Source organism: Phyllobates terribilis, unplaced genomic scaffold, assembly GCF_046119375.1.
Source record: "Phyllobates terribilis strain yellow unplaced genomic scaffold, ASM4611937v1 Scaffold_3__8_contigs__length_932513732, whole genome shotgun sequence".
NCBI classification, from domain to species: domain Eukaryota; kingdom Metazoa; phylum Chordata; class Amphibia; order Anura; family Dendrobatidae; genus Phyllobates; species Phyllobates terribilis.
The window spans coordinates 584,333,831-584,353,857 of NW_027362763.1; the positions used below are offsets into that span (position 1 = coordinate 584,333,831).

General features: G+C 40.3%; 1 protein-coding gene across 1 annotated transcript in view; it reads right to left on the reverse strand.

Moving 5' to 3' along the window:
• The window catches only part of CAPN9 (calpain 9), a 475,752-nt gene that overhangs the window by 16,618 nt on the left and 439,107 nt on the right, over positions 1-20,027 (reverse strand). The window contains exons 17-18 of the mRNA XM_073671460.1: positions 10,350-10,428; positions 8,533-8,649 (exon numbers count right to left, since the gene is read on the reverse strand). Coding sequence (XP_073527561.1) covers positions 8,533-8,649; positions 10,350-10,428 — 196 coding nt within the window. The remainder of the gene's footprint in view (positions 1-8,532; positions 8,650-10,349; positions 10,429-20,027) is intronic.

A 20,027-nucleotide genomic window follows, 5' to 3' on the forward strand; every position in this document is an offset into this window, starting at 1 on the left:
AGAGGAGACTTAATAGCTGTCTACAAATATGTCAAGGGCTGTCACATTATAGAAGGATCATCTTTATTCTCATTTGCACAGGGAAAGACTAGAAGCAACGGGATGAAACTAAATGGAAGGAGACACAGATTAGATATTAGAAAAAACTTTTTGACAGTTAGGGTGATTAATGAGTGGAACAGGCTGCCACGAGAGGTGGTGAGTTCCCCTTCAATGGACGTTTTCAAACAGAGGCTGGACAGACATCTGTCTGAGATGATTTAGTGAATCCTGCTTTGAGCAGGGGGTTGGACCAGATGACCCAGGAGGTCCCTTCCAACTCTACCATTCTATGATTCTATGATTCTATGATAAACTTGCTGCTACCTCCTCTCTGTGGGTGCCCACCAAAAGCGGGGTGCTACTGGCTAGGATAGTTGGACCTGGATGCCCCAAAGTTCTAATCCCCAGCGAGCCAGTGGAAGGGTGAGACCATGTCATTTGCACCATCTTGTGTACTTGCTGGGAATGAACTATAGGTTGTTGACTGTTGGTGATCCAATAAAGTATTACTGCACCACCCTGTGTGATCTGTAGTATTCTGCCCACAGGGAAGGAGTACAAGTGTTCAGTGGGATGAGCCTTGGTCCGTGCAGTCTTTTAAAGATAGCCAGGCCAGCAGAAGACAGCACTCACTGACACTCGTGTCTTCAAACCCTTTATTCCTACTGTGCTGCAACCTATATCACATAATGTAACAAATGGACTGGTTACAGTCCCAAACTATCCTCCAGCTTTGTTTTTTAACAGGTTTTTAAGGATTTTTTTTATTTGATTTTCAGTATTGTGTATGTTTACTGATTTAATAAAGATTGTATCTACCACGTGATATGAAATTTTAGTTCAGTTTATTGTTTACCTGGTGGTAATAGTCGTCATATCGTCTAGCTTGGTTGCTGCTCCAGACTTTTGTACCAGGCAAATCATGAAATACTTGCGGCCATGAGGGCCGGACTAGCTACTGGGAAAAATCAAGCAAATGCCAGATTGGCCACTCCGGCCGTGGGCCACATTGATTGCAGTGCTGTTAACAGTATCTGCGTCTACAGGATGCCTGTACGGTTAGTTGTTGTGCCGGAGCACGGAGCCACCATCGCTTACTCCAGCAGGATGTAAACTACTTTTTGTCTGTGGCCTGCAAGAAGCCGGCGCCATGCAAGTAATGTCAGTCAGCACAATTACATCTCTGCATCTTTTCACTTGCTGTGAGGTTACCATCATACTGTATGGGGGCTGTGGTCATATTATATGTGGGGGGTGCTGTGGGGAAACCATCATCCTGTATGGAGGTGGTGTGGGAAGACTATTATACTGTGTGGTGGGACCATTATACTGTGTAGGAGGACAATTTTACTGTGTTGGGGAGCGGTGAGGGGACAATCATACTATGTGGGGGAGAATGTGGAGGAACCATAATATTGAGTGTGGGGGGTGGCTGTGGGGAGCCATCGTACTGTGTGTGGGGAAGATGTGGGAGACCATTATACGGGGGTCTGTGGAGACCATCATACTGTGAAGGGACCATCACACTGTGTGGGGTTCTGTGGTGGACATCATACTGTGTGGGGACTATGGAAACCATCTTACTGTGTGAGGTTTGTGGGGCCAGGATACTGCGTAGCTGAAGGAATGTGGGAACATCATAGTATATGGGGGCATTTTTACGGGTATCGTACACTATGCGAGCCATGGAAGGGGTATCATACTGGATGAAAACCGTAAAGGGCTTCAGTAGGGACAAAATAATGGTAAGTGACACAACACATATCCCTGTCCGTGTCTTAACCGGTTCAGGACCGCCCACTGTACATAAACGTCGGCGCTGACCGGGCTCTGTGCAGCGCCGACGTTTAAAAACGGTGGGTGGTCCCGCAGCGCTCAGGACCCCCAGGGTCCTGCTAGCGCTGCGGTACCAGTTCAGAGCGATAGCTCTGACATGTGGCATCATGGGGACCTGAATGGATCAGGTCCCCATGATGTTAACCTGTTCCTATCTTCTAGATGCCGCGATCCATAGCGATCGCGGCATTTAAAAGATAGTAACAGCTGGTGGTCGGCGATCGGGACCCCCCACATACCTCAGGAGCGGCGGGGATCCCGGTGCTGTGACCTCTGACATCATTGAGACCTGATTGGCTCAGGTCTCGATGATGTCAGCGTCACACCAGCCAATCAGAGAGATCATCAGGGAAGTTTGTTTTAGCAACAAACTTTCCCGGGCGATCTGCCTGATAAATACACTGTTTCTCCTCCGATCTCAGTGAGAGAGCAGAGGAGAAACAGTGTGACAAGAGCTGTGTCAGCCTTGCCACTGTGAAAGTAAAAAAAAAAAAAAATAAAATAAAAAAGAAAGTAAGAGTTAGGGTTAGTGAGTCTGTCAGATCAGTCAGTCCTGTCAGATCAGTCCTGTCAGATCTGTCAGTCAGTCAGTCCTGTCAGATCTATCAGTCAGTCAGTCCTGTCAGATCAGTCAGTCAGTCCTGTCAGATCAGTCAGTCAGTCCTGTCAGATCTATCAGTCAGTCAGTCCTGTCAGATCAGTCAGTCCTGTCAGATCTGTCAGTCAGTCAGTCCTGTCAGATCTGTCAGTCAGTCAGTCCTGTCAGATCTGTCAGTCAGTCAGTCCTGTCAGATCTGTCAGTCAGTCCAGTCAGTCAGTCCTGTCAGATCAGTCCAGTCAGTCAGTCCTGTCAGATCAGTCCAGTCAGTCAGTCCTGTCAGATCTGTCAGTCAGTCAGTCCTGTCAGATCAGTCAGTCAGTCCTGTCAGGTCAGTCAGTCAGTCCTGTCAGGTCAGTCAGTCCTGTCAGATCAGTCCCGTCCGTTCAGTCTGGTCCGTTCAGTCCAGTCAAAAAATCTAAAAATAAAATGGCCCGTCAGACTTATACCGCAGAGGAGGTGTATGCCCTGCTGTGTTCTGACACTGATGACAGCGCAATCTCAGATGGAGATGTGGATTTTGAGGGCTTTAGTAGTGGCGACACTGAGAGCTCAGAAATGAGCAGTGATTCTGGTCCATCCTCAAGCCCAAGAACCAGTACAACAATAGGGGCAAATAGCGCTACTGGAGAAACGTCTCCAAATCAGGGAACACTGCCCAGTACAAGCGCTGTCCCTGCTACTAGTGAATTGGCGCACGCCAGTGTACAAGGGGCTTTGCCACATGATCTAGCATTTCTCAGATGGGAGGCTTCGGATTCGGCTGCTCCATTCAGCCCTGATTTCAACGCCACTCCTGGTATAAATGTGGAGGTGGAAGATTTTGGACCAATTCATTTTTTTAATTTGTTTTTTTACAGACAGCTTGCTAGAGCATATTGTCGTGCAAACAAATTTATATGCATCCCAATTCATAAGCCAAAATCCCCGATCTTACTATGCTAGGGCAAATTTATGGACACCAACTAATGTTCCGGAAATAAAAATTTTTTAGGACTTACATTTGCCATGGGGCTTGTTAAAAAACCGAGCATTCGATCCTACTGGTCCAACCACCCTGTTCAAGCCACCCCTATGTTTTCAGTCATTCTGCCTAGGACCCGTTATGAAATGCTCATGCGGTTTTGGCATTTTAACGACAATAGTCAATGCCTGCCCAGAAATGCCCCAGAACATGACAGGTTATATAAAATTAGACCCATCATTGAAAATTTGTCAGAAAAATTCTTAAGCCTCTACACCCCAACACAAAATATTTCTATAGATGAGTCCCTTGTAAAATTCAAAGGAAGACTGCACCTCAAGCAATTTATCCCATCTAAAAGGGCAAGGTTTGGAATAAAGATCTATAAAATGTGCGAAAGTTCAACCGGATACACATCCGCTTTCCGCATATATGAGGGGAAAGATAGCCAGCTAAACCCACCAGGATGCCCTACTTATCTGGGGACATCTGGAAAAATTGTTTGGGAGCTGATAAGTCCATTTTTTCAAAAAGGCTACAATCTATATGTGGACAATTATTACACCAGCATACCCCTATTTAAAAGTCTGGTTGAACACAACATCGGGGCTTGTGGGACCATCCGTAAAAACAGTCAGGGGTTTCCACAACCATTGGTCAACCAAAAGTTCCAAAAGGGGCAGTCAGGGGCTGTACGCAACGGAGAGCTGCTTGCCCTGAAATATAGGGATAAGAGGGATATTTTTGTCCTCAGCTCGATCCACACAGATGCCACAAGGGCCACTGTAGAACTAGGAACCACCACTCCGAAGCAAAAACCTGTGTCAGTCATTGACTACAACAAACACATGGGGGGTGTGGACCTTGCAGACCAGGTTCTACAGCCATACCAGGTATCAAGAAAGTCCTATACCTGGTATAAAAAGTTGGTTATCTATTTGTTTCAGGTGGCCACATACAATTCTTTTGTGTTGTACAAAAAGCAGGAAGTTCAGATCCTTTTCTTGATTATCAAGAAAAGGTAATTGAAAATCTTGTCTTTCAAAGTGTTAGCCCCGCTCATCCATTAGAATCTGAGGATGTGAAAAGACTCACTGAGCGACATTTTATTGCACTTATTCCAGCAACGGAAACAAGAAGGAACCCCCAGAAAAGATGTCGTGTATGTACTAAGAGAGGAATGAGGCGTGATACCCGCTACTATTGCCCACAATGCCCATCATTGCCAGCCTTATGCGTCACTGACTGCTTTAAAATCTACCACACAGAACCACGTTTTTAAACTGTAAAAATGTATTCCAATTTGTCATTCAAACATTTGGTTCATTTAGTGAATGACATTTTCGAGTAGAGCTCACTTAATTTCCAGGGGTGGGGGGGGGGGGGTTCTCCAGAATCTAAACCTTCCATTGCGTGCTTGTTTCTGGAAATCATCCATCGAGTTAAAATGGTCACTAAACCCATAGATGAATTCCCAGAGGGGTGTCATTTCCAAAATGGGGTCACTTCAGGGGGGATTCTTTATCTCTGGTACTCTGAAAAGTGCCAGAACAGCATAATCCCCCCTGAAGTGACCCCATTATGGAAATGACACCTCTGTGGGAATTCATCTATGGGTTTAGTGACCATTTACCTACTTATTTTCCCACCACTAGATTAATTTATACAGAGGAGTAGATTGTAAAATTCGGTCACTTGTTGTGGGTTTCCTCTGTTTAGGCACCTCAGGGGCTCTCCAAATGCAACATGGCGTCCGCTATCCATTCCAGTCAAATTTCCATTCCAAAAGTCAAATGGCGCTCCTTACCTTCCGAGCCATGCCGTGCGCCCAAACAGTGGCTTTGCACCACATATGGGGTATCAGCATGCTCAGGAGAAATTGCACAACACATTTTGGGGTCCATTTTTTCTGGCTGCCCTTGTGAAAATTAAAAATTTGAGGCTAAAGTAGCAGTTTTGTGTTAAAAATGTGTTTTTTTATTTTCACCCTTCAACATTATAAAATTGTGTGAAGCCCCTGGGGGTTCAAGGTGCTCACCACACATCTAGATAAGTTCCTTGAGGGGTCTAGTTTCCAAAATGGGGTGACTTGTTGGGGGTTTCCTCTGTTTAGGCACCTCAGGGGCTCTCCAAATGCAACATGGCGTCCGCTATCGATTCCAGTCAAATTTCCATTCCAAAAGTCAAATGGCGCTCCTTACCTTCCGAGCCATGCCATGCGCCCAAACAGTGGCTTTGCACCACATATGGGGTATCAGCGTGCTCAGGAGAAATTGCACAACACATTTTGGGGTCCATTTTTTCTGGCTGCCCTTGTGAAAATTAAAAATTTGAGGCTAAAGTAGCAGTTTTGTGAAAAAAAGTTAAATGTTCATTGTTTTCTTCCACATTCCAAAAATTCCTGTGAAGCACCTGAAGGGTTAATAAACTTCTTGAATGTGGTTTTGAGCACCTTGAGGGGTGCAGTTTTTAGAATGGTATCACTTTTGGGTATTTTCTGTCATAAAGGCTCCTCAAAGTCACTTCAAATAAGATGTGGTCCCTAAAAAAATGTTTTTGTAAATTTTGTTGTAAAAATGAGAAATCGCTGGTCAACTTTTAACCCTTATAGCTTCCTAACAGAAAAAAATTTTGGTTCCAAAATTGTGCTGATGTGAAGTAGACATGTGGGAAATGTTATTCATTAACTATTTTGTGTGATATATCTCTCTGATTAAAGGGCATGAAAATTCAAAGTTTGAAAATTGCAAAATTTTCAAAATTTTTGCCAAATTTCCGATTTTTTCACAAATAAACGCAAGTGATATCGAAGAAATTTTACCACTATCATGAAGTACAATATGTCACAAAAAAACAATCTCAGAATCAGGGGGATCCGTTGAAGCGTTCCAGAGTAATTACCTCATAAAGTGACAGTGGTCAGAATTGAAAAAATTGGCCCGGTCACGAAGGCAAAAACAGGCTCTGGCGCGAAGTGGTTAAAGGGAATCTGTCAGTAGAATAAACCTTCCTAAGCTGTCTATATGGACATGCTGGTCATAGAATGTTGAATAACATGATACCTTGATATCTGTGATCCGATGTTTTATTCCAGGGAAATCCACGTCTTTCTTAATATGTTAATTAACAGTTAAAATCAACGGATCGGACGTATATTTCCCTGAGAATTTGTCAGAGCTTATTTTACTTGAAATTGTAAACGATGTTAACAGTGTGAGACATTTAATAACTCACAGTGTGCTCTCCTGATCTACTTGTCTCAAACTGGTAATATCCCCTTTCATTTGAAATAAGCTCTGGAGACAGATTCTCAGGGAGATCCATGTCCAGCCCATAGATCTTACATCTCATTTACATATTAAGAAAACTGTAGATTTCTCTGGAATAAGATATTGGATTGCAGATATCAAGGTATCATTTTATTCAGCTTTCTATGACCTACATGCCTATATAGAATGTTTAGGAGGGTTGATCCTACTGACAGATTCCCTTTAAATAGTTTGGAAGTATGGGAGTAATTGTGCCTATGTGCTAGAACTTCTGCTGTGAGATACCATGATTTCCATGTACTGTATGTGCCATGATTCTTACAATAAAGAGACACCGAGGGTAAACATTATAGCATGCACACTGGGTGATCATCATTATGGGGAAAGCACAGGAAGCATTTATTATTCTAAGAAAGTACAGGGGTGTGTTTGTTTTATTATAAGCCGGTACAAGTTTATTATTATTTTATATGGTCAGAAGGAATTATTATAAGGAGATACAGAGGTTATTATTGTTATTGACTGCTGTATAACCGTAAGGAGGCACTGGAATGAATAACTACAGAAACGACATTATTACTGTGCAGGGCACAGAGGCAGCACTATTACTGTCTAGGATACTGGTTATAGCACTATACATTTTGTGGAGAAGTGGGGAATTGTGAGGAGAGTTCTGGAAAAGTAGTTGTTAGAACCCTCCTGTTAGTTTTTTCTATCTTGTGTTTTGCGGTCACGTGACCATCTGCCTATTTATTCCAGCTCCGCCCTTCTGGCTTTGCTGGACTTCAGTGTTGTTTGACTGTCTTGCTAGCCTGGTGCTTCGGTGCCTATCTCTGTCAGTTCGCTTGGTCTTCTGGGACCTCTAGTACTTTTTGTCAGTTTTTCGTTTGTGTTCTACAACAACTTCTGTTTAGGAGGTGTCCCATTTTTGTCCCAGTCCTTAGTTCTTTTAGGGACCCCTCCCTTAATTCTATAGGTCTTCGTTCAGACTAGCCGAGGATGAAGGCGGGTCTGTTCACTAGGAACAGGCAGCCCGCTACATCGTATGGATTCAGCTTAGTCTTACTGTAGGGACAGCTTTCCCCTATCTTTCCTTAGTTCTTGTTGCAGATCATAACAGTAGTAGGCCAAAGTTGTCTCCGAATTTCCTTTTTCCGGGAAGAGTTGTGGATGGAAGAAGTGGTCATGGTGATCTGGGCCAAATGGAAAATGAATGACTATGATCAGTGATGACATCACTGGTAAGAACCTGCACAGTACACACATATATGGTCTGCAGAGCAGTGATGTGGAACTGACATTACCATTATATGGTCACTGTATGGTGGTAATATCAGTTGTTCTACAGTAGGCTCAGTTTATGGTAAGTATGTTGACATTATCAATACTGTTTATGCTGGTAATAATTGGTTATGGCCTGGTGGTATTTGTCTGTTAAGCTACATTTCCTCGAAGAGTATTTGCTGAGTTTCTAATGTTGCAGGTTTTCTGCAGCATTTCTGCCCGTTAGGTTACTTGCGTTTTTATTGCATTTTTTACACTGTGGTTTTGTCTCCTTTTTGCCATGTCTTGTATAAAGCTAGTTTGTTTTTGATACTTCATGGTATTTATCTTTGGCAAAACTTTATTGATGGTTATGTGTGGATTTCATACGTTTTTACCTGCGCATTTTCCACATCCAATGCAAATCTATGGGCAAAATCTGCACTTAAAACTCAACCTACCCATAAAAGAAATTGACATAACGCAGATTTCAATTCAAATACGCACCGAAGGTCAGTTTATGCAGTGTAAAAAAAAGCATTAAGCCATTTTATACTTACTGAAAGCATTTTCCAATCGGATTAAACAGTTCAAGAAATCATCAAATTCTATTTGATAGTGGTCATCTGCGTACCTCAGGACAATCATTTGCAGAATGATGTTATTAAGTTGAATCCCTAAAAAATCATGGGAAACAAAGTAAAATATCAATGTATTGTTTGTGGAAATTACCACATTTATTATGTTGCAATAATAACATATTTGTAAGAAAAGAAGCAACTGTACTGCAGTGGTTGTGAACTGGAAAATGTTTCACAAAGTGCACCAGGACAAAGCTATCTTTTACAGTCAGACATATACTGGCAAACACTGAGCACACAGATCCTAGCACATTGGAATGAATGCGCCATGAGAGCCATATTTGGTGTAATATGGCTAATACCCATGTCACAACACCTTGTGCTTCAAACATCTTTTTCTCATTCGCCTTACTTTTTAACCATCAGTAGCTATGGCATTCAAAGTAGCCGGGTGCCCCCTCTTTAACAAGAGCAGCCTTTCAGTTTTTTTAAACAAATTTTTTGACCATAAGGCTGTATGCCCACGATGAGTTTTTGACGCTGCATATTTTTTGGTGTCAAAATTTTTTTTGTGTCAAAAACTCAGCGTCTACTTTTTCAGCAAAGTGGATGGGATTTATTGAAATCTCATGACGACTGCGTGTTTCAAATCCACAAGTCAATTTCTCTTGTGGGAGCGCTGAGTTTTAAGTGCAGCCTTTTCCCATAGACTTGCATTAGATGTGGAAAATCCACAGGTAAAAACTCATGTAATCTGCACAAGTCTGTCAAGAAAATTTTGACAAAGCCAAATACCAGGAAATGTCAAAAACAAAATAGCTTTGTTTAAAATATGACATTCCAAAAAGAGACAAAAAAAACAATGAGTCAAAAACGTAATAAAGACGCACTCAAATATGCAATGTGAAAACGCAGGTAACCCAATTTACATAATAGCGGCAGAAAATCTGCAACATCAAAAACTCACCAACAGCTCATCATGGGAACATAGCCTTAGATTTCTAGGAATGCCATGCACTTTGCTGTGTTTTTGAAGCAGCAAAACTCATTGTGGGCACACAGCCTAGGACTACGTTCCCACGATGAGATTTTGGTGAGTTTTTCACGTTTAATTTTTTTTGCACAATTTCTGCTCCTATTATATACATTATGTTACTTGCATCTTTTCATTGCTTTTTTTGCATGCGTATTTGTCGCGTTTTCGAAGCGACTTTTGTGTCTCTTGTTGGCGTGTAATGTTTTAAACAAAGCTACTTTGTTTTTGATGCTTCCTGGTGTTTATGGATATAGTTATGTGTTGATTACATGCATTTTTGATGCATTTCCATCAAAATAAACACAAACTGCATGTGTGCTTTCTACTTGTGGATTTTCAGCATCTAGTGCAAGTCTGGAAAAATCTGCACGTAAAACTCAGAGTACCCCCAAGGGAAATTGACATGTTGTGGATTTGAAACACGCACCGCAGGTCAGTTTATGCTGAGTGAAAAAGAAACACAGTGGCATGAGAGGTCCATAAATCTCATCCACTTTGCTGGAACTGTAAGAAAATACACAGCATTAAAAGCTCACCAAAAACTGATCATGGGAACATAGCCTTAGACAAGAAACCTGTTTCTAGCTACCAGATCTAGGTATCCAGCATTTCCTTTAGTGGTGCCCTACTGTTGTGCCTACGCTTATCACCGCCTGGCCAGGTAACCCTGCTCCATTAGTCATTGCTGTACTTGTTACGGTCAGTTACTACTTCGCAGAACAATCTTTTGCTGTTGGAAAATATTTAAGACTATTGTTACCTGCAGCCTTCAGAGCCAGGCGAAGTTCATATGAAGACATGGTTCCTGATTTATCCGTGTCAAACTGCATAAATAGATTCTAAAACAGAAAGGTTACCACAAGTTACTGTTACTGTTTTTCATGATAATTAAAGAAAATGAGTTTGTCGGGTTTTTAGTAACCAGTCACCTCATACTTTACTTATTTACTTATTTAAAGTATACTGTAGCTCAGGAGGTTTGTGAATATTTAGAGACCTGGTAAGCAAGGAAAGGGGAACTTTTATTCATTAAGATATCATGCAGAGTTTTATACATTTATATACATGTATTTGTTACTGGTGCACAATACTTTCTGGTACATTAAGCATGATTTATGTAACTTTTTGTCCCATAAACAGACATTCTCCTAAATCGAGCTTGCCCTCACTAGATAGCCTAGGTGGAGAGGTAATCAAACCTACTGTACCACCTTGTACTGTTTTCGAAGCATTAACGGTAACCAGATATTTTGAGAGCACAGTGGAATCAGACGTCATTATTTCATTAACCCCTTCACCCTCACAGCCTGTTTTCACTTTCCTGACCAGGCCAAATTTTTTAAATCTGACTTGTCACTTTATGTGCTAATAACTCTGAAACTCTTCTACATATACAAGTGATTCTGAGATTGTTTCTTCTTGACATATTGTACTTTATATTACTGGTAAATTTACATCAAAATAAATTGCGCTCATTTATGAAAATATTACAAAGTTAACAAAAAAAAGTAGAAAAAAAATGTTTGAACCTTGAATTTTTATGCTCTTAAAACATTGTCATGCTACAATAAATAGTTAATAAATAACATTTACTACATGACTACTTTTTACCAACATCATTCTTGAAATTACTTTTTGTTAGGATGTTAGAAGGGGTAAAAGTTTAGCAGCAATATTTCATTTTTTAAATTAAATTTACAAATATTTTTAGATACCACTTCACTTTTCAAATGACTATGAGCCTATATGTCAGAAAACCTGCAAACAGTAACCCAAACCTGCAAACTTGAACCCATTTTAAAGACTGCATCCCTCATCGTAAATAAAACTGTATTCAGAAAGTTTGTTTACTTTTTAGGTGCTAATTAATGCAAACTGCTAACTAGAGATGAAAAATTACATTTTATTTTACAAAAACAAATTAAAAAAATATTATATTTTGTTTCACAAAAAAAATTGATTTAGCCTGAAATTTCTTATTTTCACAGGCTTAACAAGTAAAATTGCACAATAGAATGCAAGGTCCATGTTCTTTTCGACACTCTATATATGATTGGAAACTATTGTTTGGACATACGGCAGGGCTTGGAAAGGAGGGAGCGCCATTTGACTTTTGAAGTACAATTTTTGCTAGAATAGATTGCGGATGCCATGTTGCATTTGAAGAGCCTTTGAAATGACAAAACAGCAGAAAATCCCACAAAAGTGATCCCATTTTGAAAAATGCACCCTTAAGGAATTTATCTACTGGTGTAGGAAGCATTTTAAACCAACAGTTGATTCACAGAATTGTATAACATTTGGCTGTGGACATGATAAAATAATTTTTTACACAAAAAAATTGATTTAGCTCCAAATCTCTCAATTTTACAATGGTAACATGAAAAATTGGACCAATCAATTTATTGTGCAATTACTCCTGAGTACACTGGTACCTCATATCTGGTCAGAATCTACTGTTTGGGCATAGCCTCGGAAGGGAGTACAAATTTGTTTGGAATAGATTGCAGACAGCATGTTGCATTTGCTAAGTCCCCAAGGTGGCAAAACAGCAGAAATCCCCTAAAAGTGACCCCATTTTGAAACATTTTGGACAATTTTGGAAACTACAACTGTCAAGGAATTTATTTAGGGGTCTGATGAACATCTTGAACCCACTGGTGCTTCACTGAATTTTATAATATTGGGCCATGAAAATGAAACATGTTTTTTTCCAATGAAAACGTTGCTTTAGCCCCATATTTCTCATTTTTAACAAGGGTAACAGGAGAATATGAACCTCAAAATTTATTTTGAAATTTCTCCTAAGTACGCCAATAGTCCTTTCAAACAACTGTTTGAACAAATGGCAAACATTAGAATAGGCTCTGAGATGTCAAAAAAGCAGAAACAACCAAGTGACCTCATTTTGGAAACTACACAGTTCAAGGAATTCATCTAGAGGTGTATTCATAGAATTGTATAACATTTGGCCGTGGAACCTAAAAATAACCTATTTTTTCGACAAAAATTTTGTTTTAGCCCCAAGTTTTTAATTTTGAAAAGGGCTAATAAAAGAAAATGGACCACATAATTTGTTAAATAATTCCTCTTGAATACGCCAATACAATATGTGGTCAGAAACTATGTTTCATGCACACTACAAAGCTCAAAAGTGAAAGGACATATTGTAGAGTAGATTTAATGGAAAGGTTTACTATTTCACATTGGCAGAGCCCTTGAGGTGTCAAGTATAACAAATCCCCTCCCATAAGTGACCACATTTTACAAACTACACCCCTCAATGAATTCATCTAGGGGTTCATTGAGTTATTGACAGTAAAGGTGTGTTCACAGAATTTTATACCCTTGAACCCTGGGAGAAAAATAATTATATTTTTGCTTCTAAAACTTTTTTTAGTCCCAGATTTTACATTTTCACATGGAAATATAAGTACAAAATACCCCATAATTTGATGCACAATTTCTCCTGAAAGTGGCAATACCCCATTTGTAGCTGTACAATACTTGACTTTTGAAGCACAGATTTTCCTAGAATAGCTTGTAGACTCCAATTGCAGAGCCCCCAAGAGCCAGAACAGCAGAAACTCTCACTGATGTGACTGCATTTTGGAAATTAAGCCCCTCTGGGTATTCATTTACAGGTATAGTGACAATTTTGTCTTAATAGGTGTTTTCCAGAAACAAGCAGTGGATGATTCACGGTAAAAATTGCAAATAGGTCAGTGTACAGCCCAGTACATTGTAGTGCCCATACATTGTGTGCAGTTTGTGATTCTGGAGACACGCAGTCTGTAAATTAGGGGGACTCTCTTCGCTACAGTAATGCCAATCATGTGGACACTAAATGCGGTTTAGGCACACTGTGGAGCTTAGAGGGAAGGGGCATCTGGTTTAGACAGCATATATTTAGTTGGGCTTCCTTTTAGGGGGGAGCAATGTCTCTTTTTCAGAAACTTTGTGCTACCAGTAATGTGGAAACCCCTGATATTTCCATAAGCAGATGACAGACCTGAGTGGGGGCTTGTTTTTTGTGGGTTGATTTGAAGCTTTTTTTTTGTTGGATTTTTGGATTCATAGCATTTTAAATAACTTTGTTCAAATTTAGTGTGTGCTCTACTCTGAACACGTACATTGGGGTTTCCATCCAAATTTCCAAAAAAGGTGATTTCGTTGAAACTCCGGATGGATCCATTGGAGTTTCAGGAGGTAGGCTCAGTAACTTTGGACTACATCTGTCCAGCAGTGTCAGTCTTTTTATTGGTGCACAAAACTATAGTGGAACGTGCTTTTATGCATGCTTAAAAAGAATGACACTGACTGATCATAGGCCAGACTGAGTCCAAAGTGACTCCATCTTCCTTATTATAGGGAGTGTTCAAGTGTTGGTTTTGTCTGAATCATATTTTTCAGAGCTATACAGAGAAACCTTAAAATAAGAGCTCATCGTAGTGCACAGCACAAATGTGAACCAAGCATTATTGTGATCTTTGGAAGGCAGAATGAAAAAAATCTACAGTAGGTCAAGAATTGCTCTTTATTTATTTCAGACCGTTCACTGTAAAGCATTAGTGATAAGACTGCTTTATTCTTTGAGTAAGAATGATTACAGCAATGCCACATTTATATTGTTGTTGTTTTTTTGTTAAGTTTTAGTACTGTCATACTAATAAAGAATTTATGCTTTGTCATATTTTGAGAGCTATAATATTTCTATTTTTCTGCTGATAGACATGTGAGGACTTGTTTTTTTGCAGAATGAGTTGCAGTTTTAATTGCTAGCATTTGGGGTACATCATATTTTTTCAGGAATTGTTTTTCTTTTTTTTTTAAATGCTGTTCACAGTGTGGTAAGAGAATTTTATTCCTCAGGTCAGTACGATTAGAGCGATACCACATTTATTGAGAAAAAAAATTGTTCTTGCATCGAGATATTCTGAGAGCTATAGATATTTATTTCTCATTTGACAGAGCTGATTGGGCTTGTTTTTTGTGGGATGAAATGATGTTTTCAGCTATACCATTTTTAACTACCGTACATGCAACTCTTTAATCGTGTACTTTTCCACTCTGATGGGATATATCACTGGTGGTATGTTTGTTTGGTGGTATGATTAAAGAGCACAATTTTTGCCTTTTTTATGAGGTTTATTGTAGGGGGTAAATAGTGTGACTGTTTTATACTTAAGGTTGTTCTGGTCCCTGCAATATCAAAAATGTGTCTTTTTAAAAAAAACAAACAAAAAAACCCAGTATTTATTGATATATTTTTTCGTGGCTTTTTACGTCTTTATTTTAAACATGACAGCCTTAGAGATTATCTTTAAAGAAGTTGTTGTAGCAGTGCGCCCCGGAATCTAGCTTCATTTTGTTATCATTGCTGCTTCTAAAACAGTGAGATCTATTTAATTGCCTCTAGACCTCTTCTGTCTAGCATTGTCAACAGTTTTGCAGGTATTCATCCAGAAATCCCAGATGAATTCACCCGTATTGCCATCCATGTTTCAACCGTGTGTCTGTATTTTATGTCTGAGTTGCTATCCATTTTTATACATCAACATTTTAAAATGTATATGACCAAATACAATAGTACAAGGAAATACATTAGAGCTTTTGTGTGTACAACATTTAATCCATAAAAATGGGAATTTAAAAAATAAATAGTTAAAATATTGGTGTTGAAATAACGAAACACAGACAGAAACCACGCCTCACTAAGAACCACAAGTGGGAAAGTGGGAAGGTTACAGAAGCCAAAAAGATGTTGTATGTACAAAGATTAGAATCCGTCAACACCCTTAAGCATGAATGGATAAAATGATCGAACCAGAAACATATCTCAAAACTCATATATTAACACATAACCTGTACCACATGTCCACATATACTTTTTTTAAGAAAAGGAGCGATCTCACCCAAAAGAATATGAATTCATCCTGAATAAACTATCGGTATTTTACAATATTCAAAAAATGCATAAAAATCCAGCACAACCCGCTGGTAGATCTATAATATCTGGACTTGATAGCCTCATTCCCAATCTTTTTAGATATACAGATATATTTCACAGACTCTACGCTACTCCATTACCAGCCTATTTTACAGGACACAAACCATGTGCTTCAATTACTGGAGACCATTGAGTGGTATCCAAATTATACCTTAATAACCCTAGATATAACATCAGTGAAGTAGAAAAGGGATGCAATGCAGCATGCTTTTTTATGGAAAGGGGAGGTAATTGAGTGGAATCCAAATAAATTTTTATTATTGAATGCATTCAATTTATTTTAACAGAATTATTTTCCATATGACCAAGATTTTTTTCTACAAACATGGGGTACAGATATGCTGACTAGGTTTTCCCCCAGCTATGCTAACTTATATGTCGGTACTTGGGAACTCTCCACTATATGGGTGGGGGTTGAACTTTGGGTGGGTCTGGTTCTATGTCATAGATTTATAGACCATATCCTATGTATTTGGATGAAATCCAAGAATCAATATTGCAATTTTTAAAGGATATCTACATTAATACTTATTATGTAGAATTCACTTTCACATAAAATAAGACAAGTGTAAATTTTCTCTATCTTACTATTTTTGTGGACCACTGAGAGCTTTAGGACAAAAGTAGACACTTCTTAAACAGTTATATCCCTTCTTCAAGTTGTCACCTTCCAGCTTGTCTGGCGAATACCTCCAAGGGTCAATTCACCAGCGCACATTGCAATTTCACACATGTGATGGACTACATCACGGAGGCTCATTGTTGGAAAAAAACATTGTAAAAATTTTGGATATGACCCTTCCAGTTTAAGTAAAACATTAGAGAAAGTTAAATCACATCCCCATCAGAATCTAATCAACAAAACTCAGGAACCACACATACTTCCAGAGTTTAGAGAAAGTTGAGCCACACACCTACTATCACTAAATATAACTTTCAGATCAATCATTTTAAGAATATCATTAAAGAATACTCGCCAATTCTTAAACAAGATGATTATCAGAAAATACCAACCCATTCACCCCAAATTTTGTATTCAAGAAAGCAAAAACTTTAGGTAACTTTACAGCCCCTACACCAGTAGATACATTTCTTAAAAATGTAAGATTAACACCCAAAAACTGATCCTAATAATTTGTCATATAAACAAGGTTTCTATCGATGTTGAAGATATAATGGTTATATGCGCATTGGAAGCAGAAAAAGTCCAGTCAGTAATTTCCCCAATTGTGATCACACACAAATTTTCTTAATTAACGATCATATCACATGCCGTATGAAAGAGGTCATCTATATTATTACATGCCTCTGTATGAAAATTTATGTTGGTTGAACTAAAAGGCCTATTTCCACAATAACGTGTGACGTCAGTAGTATTAAAAATACTTAATAGACCCTTTACAGAATTCTAGTCGCTTACGAGCACAAAGTTTTGTTGTATTCCGATGTGTCAAAAAAGGTGGAGAGGTGGTAATTTTATAAACAAAACGTCTAAGGTAGAATCCTACAGGATCTTTATCTTTACAACTTTAGGCACCTAGGTCTCAACCGCAGCATTGAGTTTTATGCTTTTTAAAGGGGTTGTCCAGTCCTAAACTATGTGACTGGAGACTTGTGAATCCTTAGATCGCATGCACTGTGTGCTGTGAGGATTGTTCAGTGCTGGCACCAGGGGCAGCGCTTATGTAACCACAGGTATCCGATATGCATAGTCCCAGCCACATTCCAACTAGATTGTTTCTATCCTTGTTCAATACACTTGCATTTAGTGATGCTGCACCCATGTAGTCGGAACGTGGCTGGGAGTATGCATATCAGATGCTTTAGGTCATACGCCGGTATCGGAGAATCCTCACAGCACGCAGTGCACGGAATGTGAGAATTCACAAGTCTGCAGTCACACAGAGTGTAGTATATGACTGGACAATCCCTTTAATGTTGTCCATTTTATGGTTCTTAACCAAACTTTTTTAATTGATGCATCTCCAGCCTAGATTTCCATTAACTTAGACACTCACACTTATAAACACGCATATACAGTACTGGTCACCATTATTGGCACCCCTTCATTTTTTTCATAGACTGCTCAAGATCTTCAGAAATAAATTGAAATGTACCAAAGTTATATCCTCGGGATATTTTAATTAGTGGTCCAAAGTAATACAACAATAAAACATTGTTTTTCAACTTCCATGTTGCAATTTAAAAAAAACAACATTTATTTGAAAAATACAAGAAAAAACAACAAATACAAGAAAAAACGTTTCTTGTAGCTATCTATAAGCTTCTTGCACTTCTCAGGTGGAATATTCTCCCCCTTTTCCGTTGCAGTTTGTTCAAACTCTTGAATGTTTACTGGCTTATTTTTCCCAATGGCAGATTTCAGCTCACCCCAAATATTTTCAATGGGATTGAGGTCAGGACGCAATGCTGGTCAAATTTTTTCTTTTTCAACCATTGCGGTGTACTTTTGGAAGTGTGCTTTGGGTCATTGTCTTGCTGGAGGACCCATGATCTTCGACTCAAGCCAAGTTTTCTTACACTGGGTAGGACATTTGACTCTAAAATCTCTTGATAAGTCTTAGATTTCATGATTCCTGTGATAAGGTCAAGTCCTCCAGTACCAGACGCAGCAATGCAACCCCACAGCATTATGGATGCACCACCATGCTTAACTGTTGGTAAGGTGTTCCTTTCCGCATAAGCTTCATTGCCCTGCCTGTTAGCAAACTTTTTCTTTGTATTGCCAAAACGCTCTATTTTTGTTTAATCTCTCCACAGAACATCTTCCCCAATGGATTATGGTTTGTCAAGGTACTCTTTGGCAAAGATCAGTCATTCCTCTTTATGTCTTTTCTTCAGCAATGGTTTCTTCCATGGCCTTCGCCCATAAAGCTCTGCTTGGTTTAGTGTGCGGTGTATGGTATTTATTAAAACTATGACCCCAGACTGTTCCAGGTTGGCCTTCAGGTCTTTGGACGTTTGACGTGGTGTTTTTTCCATCTATCGCACCAACCTTCAAAAGACATCTCATGTGAATTTTCCTATTTTCCCCATATCCAGGAAGGTTCTTGATGGTTCATGTAGGAATGCTCGGACCTGACACCCATAATGTGGTGGTGCACCATCTTGTTGGAAAAACTCAGTTTCCTGGAAACAGTTTCCTGGAAAGTGGATTGGACGTCGTGGGCCAGTTGAATGGCCATCAAGGTCTCCTGATCTGACCCCCTTAGACTTTTATCTTTGGGGTCATCTGAAGGCAATTGTCTATGCTGTGAAGATACTGTTACGCTCGCGCCCGGACTGACTGGCGTGAGCGTGATTAGTGATCCCACTGTACCATGAACCGAGCAGAGGGACCAGGTGCTACTCCAGGTCAGACCCCGGTCACAGCTGTTGACCCACACCGAGGAATTCAGGAACAGGCAGTTTAGCTGGTATGCAGACAGGTGGGCACTGGCAGGCACGGCTGGTATGAAGGCAGGTGGGTACTAGCAGGCACGGCTGGTATGAAGGCAAGCGGGTGCTGACATGGAATGCAGACAGGCAGATACTTGCAGGTATGAACGCAGGCTGGATAGTGACCAGTACAGACTGGGATACAGGAACAGAGCCGCAGGTGCGGTGGACTAGCAGAGCAAAACCGCAGGAGTGGTGAACAAGCGGAGCGGAGAAAAACCGCAGGTGCGGTGAACAAGCAGAGCGGAGCAAAACCTCAGGTGCAGTGAACAAGCAGAGCGGAGCAAAACCGCAGGTGCGGTGAACAAGCAGAGCGGAACCGCAGGTGCGGTAAACAAGCGGAGCAGTGCGGAACAGCCGGAGCGGTGAACAAGCAGAGCAGAGCGGAACCGCAGGTGCGGTAAACAAGTAGAGCAGAGCAGAACCGCAGGTGCGGTAAACAAACGGAGCAGAGCGGAACCACCGGAGCGGTGAGCAAGCAGAGCAGAACAGAGCAGAAGGTGAAGGCAGACAGGACAGGGCTCTGTTCACATGGAACAGACTGGAAGATACAGGAAGATAGCTAGAACACAGGAGGTAAATACGGAGGCAGGGAAACAGAACGAGCAGAACCAGATACACACAAGGTACTTACAATGAAGTAGCGAGTAGACACAAAACTCACAAACAGAAGTACAGAGACAACGAGTTGGAGTTAGGTGCAGGTTCAGACACTGCAGGAAAAGGGAAGGTACAAACATGGAAACAAACAAGAAAAGGGCTAGGACACTGTTCAGACAGGAACTGAAACAGAAACAAGATACAGAAACGAGCCTGGGAACTCAGCCCCCAGGGTGGCGGAAACAGACAGGTAACAGGCCTGGGTATACAGCCCCCAGGGTGGCAGAACAGACAGGTAACAGGCCTGGGTATACAGCCTCCAGGGTGGCAGAACAGACTAGATACAGGACAGGACCTGGCAATTCAGTT